The 18080-nt window shown below is 36.7% G+C and overlaps 1 protein-coding gene across 1 annotated transcript in view; it reads right to left on the reverse strand.

Moving 5' to 3' along the window:
• The window catches only part of LOC104264024 (nesprin-1-like), a 231113-nt gene that overhangs the window by 177864 nt on the left and 35169 nt on the right, over positions 1 to 18080 (reverse strand). Inside the window, exons 11-18 of the mRNA XM_059828180.1 lie at positions 15754 to 15918; positions 12537 to 12649; positions 11817 to 11985; positions 8024 to 8120; positions 6297 to 6499; positions 2336 to 2500; positions 696 to 848; positions 113 to 256 (exon numbers count right to left, since the gene is read on the reverse strand). Coding sequence (XP_059684163.1) covers positions 113 to 256; positions 696 to 848; positions 2336 to 2500; positions 6297 to 6499; positions 8024 to 8120; positions 11817 to 11985; positions 12537 to 12649; positions 15754 to 15918 — 1209 coding nt within the window. The remainder of the gene's footprint in view (positions 1 to 112; positions 257 to 695; positions 849 to 2335; positions 2501 to 6296; positions 6500 to 8023; positions 8121 to 11816; positions 11986 to 12536; positions 12650 to 15753; positions 15919 to 18080) is intronic.

Raw genomic sequence — 18080 nt, forward strand, 5'->3', positions numbered from 1 at the left:
CTATAACTATATATTTGCTCAAATGCATATATCTGAGCATTTATGTAGGGGAGCTTACTATTTATTAGTTCAACAGTCAACAGCATGTGTAATAGAAAAAGTATTCTGCAACCTTGCTCAGCTGCTCTTTGATCCTTGTCAAAGTTTCAAGCATTTCATTCACTTCCTCTTGAGAAACTTCTTTTGTAATAAGTTGCGCTGTTCTTGTAACTGTTTTGTACTGAGCTTCCATCGCAGGCAATTTCTGTTTAATAGTCTGAAACAAAAGTTTCAAAAAGTATTTCAACAACAGCATTTATGCATTCATGGGGATAAAAGTCTGTTCTTAAGAGATAAAAGATATATATTCCAATTATCAATTGTTTTCATCACTGATTTTAGTGAATACTGGATCATATTTCAAATGCATGAAAACTATGCCAAAGGGTATCAGCCAGCTCACCTGAATGTGATTTGAAACTACACAGAAAGAAATATCCAGTGGGACAGTGTTTTGGAAATGCTCTAGAAATGTCACTCATAGAATACAACGATTTCTATGAGCTATAGCAGAAATTATAGAAAAAAGCATCACTGGTAAAAACAATAGCAATAATGGAAATGTATACTAAAATAATTTTATGCTCTCAGATTTAAATAGTTACATGATTCTCTCTTATGAAGGAGAAAGAAAGGAATGGAAGGAAGACACTTACTTCTAAGTCTTGTACAAACATTTTGACATCAAGGAAGGACATGTCTACAGGGACTGAAAATTTCCTATTGCTTCCATCAATAAAAGCTGTCAAATGGGCAACACCATCCAAGTATTCCTTCCTCATTTTGTCCAGTTCATCTGCTCGCGCATACTAAGAAAATGTAAAGTAAAAAGAAACAAACAAAAAAATAACCACCCCAAATGAGATATCTGGCAATTAAGTAACGACTTAAGAGAATTAGCATGTTTTCAGTGCAATTGTTTGCTGGAAAAATTGTATTCAACAAAATACAAAATAATGGTAACTAATCTAAATTAGTTAGGTATTAACCATCTGCATTAGTTTCAATAGTGCTGATACTGAAAAGAACAACATTCATACAAGAGGTCAGCCTTTTTTAAGGCTTGGATCATTTGGAGGACACCAGACTCATTTGTTTCTAACCTAGAATCAACATCTTAATTCATTTCTCACTACCTACTGTATCAATTTTTAAAATTCAGCAAAGAGAAGAGAACATGAAAAGCCTAGAAAAGCTTTAAAAAAAAAAAAAGAACTGCTGTCTGGAAGAAGGGGAAACACAGGTCTTAGAAAGTGGAAAGAGCTATATGACAGAAATGGTGAAAAACCAGTGAGAAAAACCATATAGCCAGCACATGAATGAAGCTGCATTAGCAGGGGAAGAGACATTTACATCTTGGGCATTACTGTTTCCACAGTATCACCCTAAATATCATCAGCAAATAAAGCTTGAGAACATTCTAGTCAACAGTTTGGAAAAGTTACAATAAAAAAAAGCGCAATCATTATTTGCTTTTCTATTTAACTTGACTGAAATGGAAATAATCATGCCAGTAAAGAAAATAGATTCAGCATCTTCAAATAGGCAACTGCTATTTAAAATCACTGGAAGGGAAAAATATCATTAGCTGTATATTGACTATAGCAAAGATATTTTCTAATGTGTTTGTGAGGTGTGAAATACTTCTGTGTAGTTTAGCTCACATCTTCTCTTTGCTTTTTAAAGAGCAAATATAGAAACCACAATTCTTTTCCAATCAGTTGGCTCTCTTCCAGATAAAGAGTACTTTTTTCATTTACTATCAGTGCCTCCTTCTACACAAGAGAGAATTAATGTTAGGCCGATTTGGGGAAAACATTCAGTAATTTAACTTGCATTGTACCTGCTTATGGTTGCAATACAGTAAATGAATGCAACTTTCATTAAAGAGTAGTAAAAATACTCACTTTCACCATTTTCATTGTTTAGTTTTACAGAGCTTTTACAATAACAATAGCTACTCAAAACCCAATCATTTTCTTCAAAGAACAGTAGAGGATATGTGTAAATAATATTCACTGTATCAAGGCAGGAGATCATAAAGAAAAACTACAGCTTATACTAGCTGAAAATGTCCAAAAATAAAAATAAAAAGCTGTATAACCAAAAAGATAAACAAAGAAAAAGCCCCAATAAAATAAACTGCTGTCAGGGATTCATTTTTAATTTAAATAATGATGAACAGTTAGGCACTTCAGTAAGTTGTCCTATAGTCCTGCTAGTGGGGCAAATCTGTCTTGCTTGCATGGAAATGACAAAGTAAATATTTAAAAGTAACAACAGCAAAACCACATACCTGTTTAACTTGCATAAATAATTCTCTCCATCTTCCATTTAGTAACAGAAGCTGCTGTTTAAGGTCTCTGGAAATGGTCTCATCACATGTTTCAATTAGAAAATTACCGGCATCATTCATCGCTGTGTGCTGTTGGATCCAATGAGGTAAGTGCCGGAAGAAATCCTGAAGAAGAAAATGAAAACACCTTTTGGAAACCTTTTCAAATAATCTTTATCTTAAATCATGAAACTTAAATTTAATCACCAGCTAATGGCTTGATAAAACTCTTTGAACAATTATCCTCTGAAGCTCTTCATACCAGATATTCCATAATAGAATTTTAATGTCTGTGAACATAACCTATGGAATTAAAAATTACCACCAGTTTACTTGCAGGTCATTTTACTCCAGTGAGTAGCTTCAGTTAAACTAATGGAACTCCTCCTTAAGAGAAAGCTCCATAACTGAAAATACTGTTAGGGCTCATCTAATTTCTGTTTTGTCTTGAAACAGTATGGGCTGATAGTAACCTGGGCCACATACAGACTGTAGAGAGATTCTTCTCTTACTGTGAACCACATGCAGCTTTGCAGGGTCTGGCATCCCAGAAGACCTAAGACTGATTCTTTACTGCTGCTTCCTCCTATCTCAGAGTGGGTGAGTGGGGAGGGGAAACGGATGTTTGTTACTAATTTTTTTTCCCCTGTTTCAGTGAGGCAGCCTAAATAGCCCAGCCATAGTGCCAAACGCTTCTGTGCATCTTGTAGGCAGGTGTACACACATAAATTGGTAGAGAAGACAAAGACCAGTTCCCTCCCTTCCTTTTTGCTCTTCAAGAGGATGGGCAATTCTTCCTAAGGCAGGTATCTTCAGGCACTATGACTACAGCTATACCAGTAAACAAAACAGGACTCAATCACTGTCTGATGATTGTCCCCATCTTCTCTGACATGGCTTTGGCTTGTCCCTGCTACCCTTCTCCCAAACAATGCACAACTCAATGGATGGCACATGGCAAGGACTGTTCCCAATAAACTGAATCATGAAGTCACCTTCTTTCAGGGGAGAAAGAGTAGCCACAAAGATGCAAGCTGAATCATGCCACTTGGTCCTCAGGACTAAGGAAGGGGCACTGACCCATTTTATTTATGACTATCAATCTACCCTATAATTCCAAGACTGTTCATCTGACAGTGACAGTCCCATGCAATCCTTGCTCAGGGATAGATGTAAAAACTCCCGTCCAACTGTACTGGCAGTCATTCCAAGTTTCAGAGCTACAGTTCTGAAACTTTATAGTTTACACTTGTTGGAACTCATCCACATGTAAAAACAGTTCTGATACAACCAAAAAGAAAATGTCAAATGGATATATATTGCTCAAATTTCCTGAAGAGAGAATTGAACAACATACAGTGTCTTAAATTCCTAAAGCTGAGATCAGTAGCGTACAGGTGCTCTGTAGTGATGTATCAGTGAATAAACTTAATCATCTCAGTAAATTGCATGTGCAGTTTGAATCTTCTTCTACTCACAGCAGAGCACAAACCTTGCTTTGTGCAAAGGCTACCCTCTGCGAGCACATCCAAAAGAAATTAAGTCTACTGAATCTGGCACTGGTCAGTTTTCCAATGGTCAGGCTTACTAGAGGTCAAAAAGGAAAAAGCACATGGAGTAAACTACTCCTGTCCTTACTCCCACACACTTACTCCCACAAACCATTACCTTCCTCAGACCCTGCTGGGGAGTCTCTCCATTTCAGAAGCCAACCTAAAGCATGTGTAAAATTGGACAAGTTTGGAAGGTACTGTGAAGAACACCTCATTCTCAATTAAAACAATGCAGCTTTTTTTAAGGAAGTCCCCACGTAAGGTCTAGAAGCCCTCTGATACCCTTCGGATACAGCTGTTGGAAAAGGTGCGGGAGACAGCAGTTACAATGGGGTTATGATGGGAAGTGGTTAAGAGGTACTGCAAGTAAATAAAGGAGTTGTAGAAGGAGTGGTTTGTTCATTAATACATTTACTGTTAAATTTCTAGTACTTTGTGGTAGAAAAATCCAAGCACATACTGATCTTTTTTGCAAGATCTTCTGTGCTACAGGTTCACAATGTTTCTGAAAACAGAAACCAATGAGAAAGCCAAGAAGCCACTTTCTTTTGCAAAAAGAACAGTGGTACTTGCTGCTCTTGAAATCATACAGAGATAATGGAAAGAACAAGAAAGCATGATAACATGGTAAGGGGCTGCTATAGTCTTTGACTAGGATAGAATATGGTCAGTATTGTGTTTTAGTTTTAGTTTTAGTAATGCAGGTAAGGTTTGCAAATCAGCATCATTGAAATCTTTGTATCATATTACTGATACATTTGTGGTTTTACAGAACAAATATCTGGACATGTTCAAAAAAGTTTTACGCCATATTCGAAGCAATAGTTATCATCTTTCACCTGGGATGCTAGATGCTTGTGCTGATTGCTGTATGACTATTAATTGTAAAGACGAATATAAGTATTGCCTTTGGTTTTAATAATCAAATATTAAAACTGCTAAATCAGAAGTATCCTTGGAACTATCTAAGTGAACATTATTGCTGTGGAGTGCTAGATTCAACATTAATAGTAGAAGTAACTTTTAAAATATGTGTATCAGTCTACAGGTGGACTATGTTACCTTTCAGTAATCTTTAACAGTTTTGAGCAAATGTAATTTTAAGAAGAAATTAGCATTTTAGGAAGAATAATGCTTTCATATCTAAGGTTTTCAACCAGGCTTTTTGAAACTCTTCATATACCAGAACGGGAAGAAGTACTTGTTAGATTTAGGTTAGAAATCATTAGTAAGTATATACTGTATGGATATGCTCAGGTTTCTGCTTTGAAAAATCTTTAAAGGTGAAGTTATAAAACTGATCAGAGAAGTAAATATTTTGATTTTATTCATATATATGGATATAAGAATATTTCATTTTAAATACTGCCAAGTTACTTAAAACATGCACAAGAAGCTGAGATCAACCTGATTAGCTGAGGTCATCCTTCCTGCTCAGTAAAAATAACTGTTGGTATTTGTATTATGCCAGACTATTGAATCCTTTCCACAGGTTTATTTTTATTGAAAAAGTGTATTCCATTCTTTTACATCAGTTTAAATTAACAAACTTTTACCAAAAATTATACTGTTATACTGTTCTGTCATGTAACATGAAATGCTCATTCCTGACCTGATGTCAGTTTGACATCTTAAAACCTATGAAAACCATACTTTGGTGTTAAGAACTGTATAGCTGCCATGTTGGGATTGGGTGAAAATGTAGCACCTATTAAAGGCAGTATTATTCAAGGCAAACTGGGTCACTATTGAAGTTTCAAACGCTCCAATCTTAGTGCTTCAGTACTCTAATATTAAAACAGAAAAAAAAAGACAGCAAAACTGTCTTTATGAATGCAGGTCCCCAAAAGAAACTGTCTAAAAGATTTCTAAAACACCAGCGAAATGGATTCATTACTTACCCATCAAACATAACAACACATATTAATAATGTTGTCTTGTGAAGGCAACTAATATTGAAATCTGTTACCTATATGGTAGAAAAATCAGTGGAAAAAATAATTTTAAGTGTATATGCAACACATGACTATGTGCTTTGGTGTTAAGAGCTGTATTTGCCTTTGAGTGAATCACGTAACGGTCCTATCTCTGAGCAATAATGGTGCCCTATATTCATGTCAAAGATGCCTCTAACCATGTTATCACAGATGATGCCTTCCTTTATTGCATGTATGTATGTATATGTCTGTACATGCTATATGTGCAAACTTTGAAACACCTATGATCAATGCAGACAGATTTCAGCCAGAAGCTGAAAAAATCTCTCCCTTTTGTATGACATTTTGTAAAAAAACCTAAGCAAATGTGAAAACATATCCCACATTTCATAATTTACAAAATAGCCAGATACATATGCTATTAGTGCATACCTTTTTAGAATGTTCAGGCTGATTCAACATTTTTTCAGCATCTTCCAGCCAAGCTTGTAGACCTGCCACAGTGCTGCTATATCTGTCCCAATTAGCAATTACCTCTTCCAACATGCTTCTTACACTTCTCACCTCTACCGAGAGGTTCCTCCACTGTGCTGTTGTTTCATTCATGAATTTCATCACATTCTCCACTTCTTCCACTGAGATATGAGAAAGACATTGATTATTTTCGTTCATTATTATTTCTGTAAAGCTTAATATTATGTTATGCTTATCCATTCTCATGAGGAAATTATATTTTACTGCAACTTCTGTTTCAGTAGGCTTTTATCCAGATATGCTCAGTTCACAGCCCAATTTTAGTGCAAAATTACGACTTTTTTAAGGAAACTTTCTCTCCTGAATTCTTTTGTTACAGATTAGAAATGAACAACATACTGAATATGCAGTGTGACTGTTTTAATATAGCACTCCTTTTATGTACATTCCTTAAAAAAGCAGAAAATAACAGAGATGTATAATGTACAAACACATACTATGTCTGCATTGAAAAGTACTGAATGGAATTCTGACCTTCCTTCCACCAACTTTAAAATCAAACTGCTGCTAATTTTTGTAATTTAATTTTTAGTATTTTCCTCACAGCAATAAAGGAACAAGTGTGTTCCCATTCCAGAACAAAAAAACAGAAAGAAGAAAAAGGACCCAAGCAAATCCTGAGACTTCATTAGATAAGCAGAATACAGATAATTTAAAAAACATCTTTTAGCTAAGATATCCTCTAATTTGCACTGCTGTTTCTGAATTCATATAACTGAGCAGCCACCCTTTAGAAAAGAATTTGTTACTGGATTTTTTTAAATAGCATTGAATATATCTATTAATTTTATTCTTTGTAAGAACACCTTGTAAAAGATGTTTACTTTTCTAAAATTTGAGTGTCACCATCAACTTAAATTTCGCAATAAAAAAAGATATCCATTTTCTTTCCACATCTGCTAACCACTTTAACAGCTTCAGCAATCCTCCACTGGCATTACTGTGTTATGTCCTCAGCAAAGATTAAAGTGATCTCATGTCTATAACTATCTAAGTCAAATATCGCCCTCATGCATTCTCGCTGAACTCAGCAGTGTTCAGGAATTACAGGAGGCAGTTATTGAATCAGCTACACATTTTTCTCATGTATATCCATACTCCAACTATCATTTGGGTTCCTCTTACAGGTTTTCACATTTACTGAAAAATCCTCAATAAATCAGGGGACACTTTTGCTACTACAGCAATACTGGGACCAACTCTCTATTTGTCTTTTTCTAGTCAATGAAGCCAAGCCAGGGAGCATTTCCAGGCACCAGAACATGATTTTCTCTACTCCTAACTGGGTCTCTGGCACACTTTTGGCCCAAATCAACAACACTGAAACAATCCAGAAGTTAGCATGGACCACGGACCTCTCCCATTAGGAAATCTGAACATGGCCACACTCTTCTGGATATTAAGGAATCTTAACAGCAGGAGGGCAGGCTGCTCTGTACCAGCTGGCTTCATTCTAGAGAATACGTGAAATTGCCACCAGAGGCTGTAGCCTCTCTGGTGATCTGCAGCTGCTGTACAGCTCTGCTGCATGGAGGAAACCAGTATTAGGAGATCTTTTTAGAAGATACTTATGCCTAAAGATATTAAAATGGTGTCCCCATGATGAAAGAAACACAGGCATTTACCTGAGCCATTTGCTTTGGCATACATTTCAGCTGCTCTTTTCAAGATCTGGTAAGTAACTTCATACTGCTCAAAGAACTTACTATTTTCAATAACGGACTGAAAAAAAAAAAAATTACAACAGACAAAATAAAGATAGATATTAAGAATAAGGATAATTTCCATGAAATTTCATCAGGACAGCAATGACCACTTTTACCTTCATTATTCCTCCACTCATTTTTTTCATAATTATAAAATAATATCTAAATTATCATCATTATAAAATAATACATAAATTTCACCTTTTCAAGTTAATGGTACAGCAGAGTCTCCTTTTACAAATACAGTTTGTTTATTTTGCATATGGAAAGATTAATATGTTCTTAGTCTGCTAGTTGCTGCCTTGCTGAAACTCAATAGCATATGATACTTCAAATGTGCAGAAACTGAGCAATTAACTTAAAAGTTATTTAATGGAAACTGTTTTACACCAAAATCTAAGTGGAATCATTTTAGTAAAAGAGAAAATTTCATCCATATAGGTCACCACAAAAATCAAATCCAGTTAAACTTTAAAAATTGTTCCTGTATTAAGCCTTTGCAGAAAGGCAGGTTTCACTTTAAGAGATGAAAAACTTTTGACTTATCCTTCAGTTTTCCTTTACCTCCTTTGTGATTGGTAAAAATAAGATTAAGGAAACACTGCACAAAGAGAGGCTGCTTTTCCAAAGTGTGACACTGCGCTTTTCCTTTGTGAGTTATGTTTCAGCTGTGTAATGTGTTATAGCACAATGAATAACTTATCTGGAAATATTTTGGTCACAAAGTTATGGCGCTTTATCATTTATGCTTCTTTATCCCTTATGGCAAATGACACTGACTTTTTAAAATGTCTTTCAGAAATGTTACTTCCTTTAGGTGCACTATATAATTATATCTCTATATTATGCAAGCATATTGTGTCTTGCATTACCACTGTTAAAAAAGGGGGAAAAAACCTGTGCTTTTTAACAGGGCTTTTATATTGCCTTACCTAATGTATTTATCTAGAGTTTTGGAATGATTTTGTAACTTACACTACCTCCCATGCCTCCTCAGTTACAGATCTACAAAATTAAGGCAAGTACATCTCACGTATGTCTGCACAAGCTTTGGAATGTCAGAATATACAAAATTCTATGTGTACTAGTGTGATTTTGGTAAAACCAGGTTTCAAATGAGGTCAAAGTTCAATGTACTTTGAAAAGGAGAATTAGATTTTATGTATTTGCCAACCCACATTATATAAACATGAAAAACAGTTTTAAAAATTAATCTGCCTGCCAGTATATATCTAAAAATCTTCTATTTCAAAACCTTTCACACTTGCTGTATCAAATCACCACAGTTATCTAGTATGTAATTTAGAAATGCATTTATAACCAAGGAAACTAGAAGTCAAGGACAATCAGAATTTTTCTCTACTCTACTGTTAAAAAAAAATCTGGCATGTATAAAGAAGTACATTCTTTCCATGAATTACGTGACAAACTCCAGACTTTCACTTTTGCCAAACTGATACACACAGACATTTTACCCTGAACCAAAAACTGCAAGACTTCGTATGAGAAAGTAAAAGACTGTATCAAACTACTGATACAATACTGATCTCAAGAGCAATTGGAAATACTTTCAAAAATTAAATATAGACATTTTACTGATTAATATTGTCTCCCATCTGACAAGATCCATTAAAGAAAATATGTAGCGCTTCCCAAATCCGTATAGCATACAGTGCTAAAAAAGTGCTAATACAGCAATGCCAAAACACAGTTCCATGGGATAAAATCCATGGATAACTGTACCCAGTATCTCCATTACAGCTGAGACTTTGGTACAGTATATTCTTCAGGTTGATGGTATACAATTTATGCTGACCTTTACTTCTGGTATATGACACACAAGTGAAAAGAAGATGGGATAAAGTAACAACCACCACCTTTATTTTTCAGCTACAGTACATAAGTATTTTCCAGGAATGCGTTCTATCCAGATCCTAACTACGCATGTTCCTAGAATGCTGACATCGCTCAGTCTGCTTTGGCAGACAAACAAACTTACATTTTGATCTCCTACTCATATAGTCACTGACTATAAGGTACTGAATACAGCTTTCCTATGTATAAGGAAGACTTGTAAGTCTCCTAAGACTCCTAATTTACTGGAAGAATAACATTGGCTCTTGGTCCTAGAAAATTGCTCCCAGGTAAGCCAAAGCAAATAAAGTCTCTTTCTATCACTGGACACCTGGAAGGAGCCAGAAGTCAAGCCCATCAGGAATGCAACTGAGCTCTATTTATCTTCTTGTCCCAATTTCCTCATTTTGATGTGATGCAGTTTCATAAATGATGCAAGGAAGCATTTTCTTTCCTCTAATGACCATCTCAGCATTAGTAGTCTGAAGCACAAGAGCAACTGAGGCAATCACAAAATACATACAAATTTACCACTTAATGTTCATTTTAAAGCAAAAAATAATAAGAAAGTGAAACAAAATAATAATCCAAAGGTCAGGCTATCCACTTCCTCATTATTTCCCTTGTCACCTTTTAGTAGTAGTTGTGACAGTCTTACAGACCATACAAATGGACTATAACTCGTAGCTATTTCACATCACTCTAGCAAACTATGTTATTTTAAATAACCATCTGAATTTTGCAAAGCTTGTCTAAAACAAGGCTTTTTATGTGTCCCTAACTGCTAAAGTTTAAACATAGAAAGGGAAAAGTGTGAGCAGGTCTTCAATTCTCACTTTGTAGAGGAACTTTTTTGAGTTTGAAGTTTTCTTAAAAAGCAATAAAAACTATAAGGCTGTAGGGGCATCAATAACTTTCTCTACACAGTGTCATGGACCTGAATGGTTCTATAACTATAGGAATTCTTTCCAAACTGAATTTTACTGTCCAGTTTTCCTCGTATGGATTAGATAGAAGGAGAAAAAAGTATTTAGCCCAGCCCTACTTTTGAAAGAATCCCTCATGCCCTAAAGTAGAAATGCAGCAGTGCTACTGTTCTACCAGTCACTTGACACTGCAAGTGTGGATTTAACAAGATACAACAGCATAAGACTGACAGGGAACATATCAATGAGCATTTGTAAGTCAATAGCCTCTGTTTCTTAACATGCTATACGGATGATGCAAAGCTGGTGCAATCTCTTTCCAGAACAGAAATGAAGTAATGGGTTTAATATACTACTGCTGAGCAGGAGAAGAAAAACCATTCCTTAAAAGAATAAAATGACTCCCCTATCAGCATAGTATATTGAACAAGTACACAGAGGCAGCATAACTTCTTTTTTTTTTTCTTATTTGGAGGACTTTAAAAAAAAAATACTGTGGGGGGCTGCATACCAAAAACGTCTTCTATCTCTACACTTAGTCTGTATATAGTCACTGTGAAGTGCATCTATGTGGTTGTAAAAGAATATGAAATTAAGTTCTTTGGAATTGCTATGTAAGGTAAGTAAAAATCTAGGATTTGGAACCTCTAGATATGCTTGGTAAGTTGATGGTGGAACAGTTAGCAGCTGGGACATTATTTCTGTTTCTGAAGAGATGGTGCAAAGAGAATAATTTTCATTTTTAGCCTTTTGACTGAAGTTCCTCCATGGGGAAGACAGATTCACATCTGAAAAGATATTCCACAAGAATGCAGTCATAAAGTTGATGACTGGCAAGTCTAATTTCTGTTTCTGTTCTTTTACTCATTTCCAGCAATCTTAAATAAGAATATTTCAAAACTAATTATAAGAAGACGACAACCCCAACTTACAATATAATTTTGAAGAAGTAGTTCCACTGACTCTCGCCTTCCGTATTTGATAATCCATGATTTTAACTTTGATTCTGCAAGGACTAAGAGTGACAGTAGACGGTACTTCAGTTCCAGAAACTCCATCTTCAACAGATGGAGCTCAGATGAAGAGACAACAAAATTAAACCTAGAAAATGAATCACACTGTATTAAAATATAGCAATATTCATTTTTGCAGGAGAGACTGAAAGCTTTAGTTACAGTTCAGACATTTTTCTAATCTTTCACCTAATTCAGAGTCTACAAACATTTAATTATGCATGATGATCATTCTGATGACTGCTCCAGAATAGCAAATTAACTACATTTCTGTTTATTCATAGAAATCATCAGTTTACATCTGTTGCTAAGTTTTGCAAAGTCATTTTTCTCTTCTTTTTTCACATACATCCTGGCTGTTGTTACATAACATTTCTTCCAGGGACAAGTAATAACAGGATCAATGTAAAAAAGTATTCCCATCCAAAACCCATAGTTTATTTTGATTTTCATCAATCTGTAATGCATCAGGCTTTTTGATGTATTTTTATGTATATTCTAGGAGGTTTTTCCTTCCAATTTTTTCATGCTTGCCACTGAGAAACATAATTAGACAGTGATTTCTACATGAACAGATTAAAAAGCAAACAGGTTTCCTTTCATTCACAGAGGGCTTTTATTTCAGATTGAAAGCCTTACCTCTCTGCCATGTCCTCTAATTGGTCAGGTGGAACAGGCACTCCGTTAACAGACCTGGCCCCGTGGATCTCATGGAATGCCTTTTTGTGACCGTCTATGTTTTTCAGCAGATCCTGATTTGATTTTGAGAAAGAGAGAGAGATTGAGAAAGTGGGGGGGGGGGGGGCGGTGTGGAGAGAGGGAGACACAGAGAGAGAGAAGGCTCACAGTAGGCTATCTAACTAATAAGCACAATTTTAAGCCTGCACTGATGACTCAATGATGTAGTTAACTATTTGATCATGCTCTCACATTTGCATGCAAGGTTATGCATAAAAAGCATTTACATCAACTTGAACATTTACATAGGGACCCCCTTATAAGACACTTTGCTAAATCTGTGTCTAACAATTATGGATTATTTTAAAACACAGGAACACTGCAAAGGTTTAAAAAAACAAGAATGCTTAACTGTATTAAATAATCCTTAAAATGCAGTCTGTGCATACACTAACATCCCAACCGCATAATCTTGCTAAATTTACTCTTTGCATCTTTATAACAGATACTAACCTTTATCAAGCATAGATTCAAATTTTCAGCAACTAATCTACACCGCTATATATAGGCAGAAGATCCATAGCTCCTTATGTAAGTACATATTAAATATTTAGTGAACTTTTCACTCTCTCAGCATCAAAACATTTCAGGATTGCTCTCTCTATATTACACGAACGAATGCAGAATGTGGTACCAGACCTGTATTCCTGTGGTAAGAATTGTACCAGCAAAAACCTTACAGCAGAGCACATTCCAACTGTAACTAAGCAACACGGCTTCAAACGGCTTCCTGGAGATTACATATTAAAATGAATGACTGGCAGTAATCTTTGAAGAGATACCGTAACAATAATACGTCAAGTCCCCAGTGGCTGAGAGGACACTGAACAGTGGGCATTTTACTGCATACAGACAGTTCCTGGCACAAAGTACTCAGAAGCCTGTTAGCAAAGGAAATAATACAAAGGTCCCCCCTTCTCACCTGGGGGAACAAAATGCAGGCTTGGGTATTGATCACAGATGTCTATTTATTCCTATGTGCTGAAGAAGGGTTTCTCCCCAGTCAAAGCCCAGTGTTTGCACAGCAGAAATTAATGGTAATTCACTGGCTCGGCTCACCAAACGTTCCCACCATCCCCATCAACCCACCTATACTTTCATTGTTCTCCACTTCAGCCAACGTCTTGCTGTGCAGAGGAATGAACTAGGCTTTCTCAGACGCAAGTGATGTGCAGATTTTACTATGGCAAAAACTGCACTGAGGGTATCCTGTGACTAACATACTCTCATATAAAGGAAAGACTTGGAACAAGTATCTCAGCTAGCTGCATTTGAGACCTTGCCAGACAAAAAAGGATGCCCCTAACATGCATTGGTAAGTCAAAGTAAAACCCAATAGTTTCATCCAACATCAACTGGAAGCCCATGAAAACTTTAATACAGTGTTCTCATGAAGTGAAATCCTGCTCTGCAAAATGACTCTCAGCCAGCAAAGACATTGTCCTTAATTTCTGGATCTTGGTGGCAATATTAACTAAAATAAACTTAAGTGCTTGCCTGATTCCAGGAAGGTTTGTCCAAATAAGCTGGTACATTTTGTATTGGCTTCAAAATGGCCCTAAGCTATAAAGTTCACTAAAATAACCCATTGTCAGATGAGACAAAGATATAGAGAAAGTGATGATGTTATCTGAACAAAACCATAACAAACGAACCCCAACAACTTCCTAGGAAACCAGGACTGAAAAAAACCCACTAATGCATTTCTGGTACTATCCAATAGCACATTAGGATTCATCAATGCAAATCTTAGCGACAAAACAAACTCAAGGAACAGATATAATTACACATGCTTCTCTTGAAGCTTTCCCCATCCCACTCCCATGAGAAAACTCCACTGGCACAGACTAACCTAAATCAAAGTTTATTTGCTGGCATAGAAATCCCTCACCACAGCATTTCTGACACAAAGAAAACACAGTTTAGGACCCACTCTTTTATGTTTCTTATGAATGTATCAAAGGACATCTACAGTGTTCACATTATGAGAACAAAAAAGTGTTTGACTTGTTTTTTTTAAACAAATGTCAAATCTTATGAATCCTGAAACATTTGATATTGACAGGAAAGCTAATGAAATTTAGCATTATAAGAGACTAGACCTTGAAAGAAAACAGTATCTTCCTCATAGATTTTAATATTGTTCTTTTTAAATTTTATTAGCCATCACTTAAGTTAGAAGAGCTGCCACTGTTTGAGTAATCAGATGACCCACCTGATCTTCCAGACAAACTACCATTGACTGTCACAGCTCTTCCAAGATGACCATGAAACTTATCAGCTTTTCATTATATGGCATTACATTTTAATAAAAAACACCACCCATATCCAAAACACAAAAAGTAACAAAACCACAATCAAGTTTCAAAATAGTAGCAACAGAGAAAAAAAGCAATATAAAATACAGCCTTACTGCCACAAGTGCAGCCTTTCTCTAAACCATCTTTTTCCTTTCTCTATCATATTTACTGGTTCAGTTTCTTTTATCATCTCACCAACAATTTCTGTCTGTATTTTTCTCATATATATTACATAAATGCACAGACAAACCTCACAGTTTTGATTGTGAATGAGAACTTGGACTCAGCAAAGAATAATGGCAAAGGTATTTAAATTAATCCGGAAAAGATTCCTGCTTACCACAGCAGAGAGGACTTCTCATGCTATTTGTCATCCCAACACTATGAAAATTCACTTAATTCCATTTTTTCCCCTTCTGCATATCACCTGCACCGACTATCAGCACACTTACGATGTTTGCTCTCTCCCTCTCCTCTTTCACCTAATAAGTTCATATTGGTTGAACGATGTACCCAACTTATGAGGTCCCTATGGAATTTTACCCAACAGAAATCCTACAATGGGGGACAATTAAAATATTAATACCTGATATCTTTCAGATAGAAAAAGTGGGAACATTCAAACGCAATTCTGAATATTGCTTGCAAGGTACACAGCTATCACAGCCCAAGTCATCACTAAAAGACACCTAGCTTTAGCTACCATCCAGATGACACCACCCACAGAAACTAGAAATAATAATCTTTCTTTGTATAGTATGGATCACTTACAGCTTTGGAAACAAAGAAATGCACAGAATGAATGCATGTAAAGCTACCTTATGTTGTTCAAGCTTCCGGTGTATTATATTCGCTGTTTCCTCATGAGCTTGCTGAGCGGTTAGTTCTTCCCTCAGAGCAGCCTCTGCTCTATAAAGCCAAGCACCTATGGTACCCAAAGGTGCAGGAAGAGATTTATCAAGGTGTATGTGCCAATCAAGTAGCTAGGAAATAAAAATAAGAGGATTGAACTTCCTTCCTTGCTTAATTATACAAACAAGTATCTTGAGAAAAATCAGGCTTTATACTGTAAGACCAAAACCCCATGTAACAGAGCATGTTTGAGATATAAATCTAGGTATAGGTTTATATAGCCAACATGGCTTTGCTAAGGGCAAATTGTGCCTGACAAATTTGGTGGCCTTCTATGACAGGGTTACAGCGTTGGTGGATATGGGAACAGCAACTGACATCATCTACCTGGACTTGTGCAAAGCATTTGACACTGTCCCACATGACATCCTTGTCTCTAAATTGGAGAGACATGGACTTGACGGATGGACCACTCAGTGGATAAGGAATTGGCTGGATGGTCACACTCAAACGGTTGTGATCAGCGGCTCGATATCCAAGGGGGGACCAGTGATGAGTGGCGTTCCTCGGGGATTGGTATTGGGACTGGCACTGTTTAACATCTTTGTCGGCTACATGGACAGTGGGATTGAGCGCATCCTCAGCAAGTTTGCCAAAGACACCAAGCTGTGTGGTGCAGTCAACACGCTGGAGGGAAGGGATACCATCCAGAGGGACCTTGACAAGCTCGAGAGGCAGGCCCCTGTGAGCCTCATGAAGTTCAAAAAGGCCAAGTGCAAGGTCTTGCATGTGGGTCAGGGCAATCCCAAGCACAAATACAGGCTGGGCAGAGAATGGATTGAGAGCAGCCCTGAGGAGAAGGGCTTGAGGGTGTTGATAGACAAGAAGCTCAACATGAGCCGGCAGTGCATGCTTGCAGTCCAGAAAGCCAACCGTATCCTGGGCTGCATCCAAAGAAGTGTCATCAGCAGGTTGAGGGAGGTGATTCTCCCCCTCTACTCCGCTCTCATGCGTCACCACCTGGAGTACTGTGTCCATCTCTGGGGCCCCCAACATAAGAAGGACATGGACCTGTTGGAGTGAGTCCAGAGGAGGGCCATGAAGATGATCAGAGGGCTGGGGCACCTCTCCTATGAGGACAGGCTGAGAGAGTTGGGGTTGTTCAGCCTGGAGAAGAGAAGGCTCCGAGGACACCTTATAGCAGCCTTCCAGTACCTGAAGGGGGTCTACAAGAAAGCTGGAGAGGGACTTTTTACCAGGGCATGTAGTGATAGCACAAGGGGTAATGGCTTTAAGCTGAAAGAGGGTAGATTTATATTAGATATTAGGAAGAAATTCTTCACTATGAGGGTTGTGAGGCACTGGAACAGGTTGCCCAGAGAAGTTGTGGATGCCCCCTCCCTGGAAGTGTCCAAGGCCAGGTTGGACAGGGTTTTGAGCAACCTGGTCTAGTGGAAAGGTGTCCCTGCCCCTGGCAGGGGGATTGGAACTAGATGATCTTTAAGGTCCCTTCCAACCCAAACCATTCTATGATTCTATATTACTTCACATTAGTTCTGAAATTATAGCATTCTCACAGGCAACAAAATCTCTATAAGGATTCGTTGATTCATGTATTTCCCTTCAGAATGGTAACTGAGTTACAGAACTGACCACATATAAACTGGAACTACTGACAAGCTCAAGATCTGGAATTTCATCAGTTAATAGGCACAGCAAGGGATGCGAGACCTTCTTCCACCCCATGTAATTTACTTCATGCTCTTGCATAAAATCTTTTTATCTCTATTTTGAACATATTTTCTACATGTAAAGTGCAAATGAGTCTGAAAGGACTCTGGCATCAAGAACATAGCAGTAAAAGACCATGTTTTATTGGCAATCCCAGCTATGGGAGTGAAAAATAATGAAAATTATATCAAAAGTCTGGAATATTTTTAAACAGATCCTCTGTTAAATAGATGACATAAAAAATGCATGAATATACACTGAGTAATAATGATTTAATAACTTCTATTTGGGACAAACAATATAACCCACTTGGAATTTTTCATTCAATTATTACAAAATTACTATCACAAACACTAGTATTCATTTACTACTATTGTAACCAGGTCAAAAATAGCATTAAAGCATCATTTATTGATAAAGTATTCAGTATTACACAGAAACTTTTTTTAGTTGTATTAAAAAAAGTTATATTATAATTTCTCAGATAACTAGCAATTTACATTAAAACATTGCATTTCGAAGGGGCATTGTCCATGCTTTTCTTTTTATCAACAGTGTTTTG

Source organism: Gavia stellata, chromosome 2 (assembly GCF_030936135.1).
Source record: "Gavia stellata isolate bGavSte3 chromosome 2, bGavSte3.hap2, whole genome shotgun sequence".
NCBI classification, from domain to species: Eukaryota; Metazoa; Chordata; class Aves; order Gaviiformes; family Gaviidae; genus Gavia; species Gavia stellata.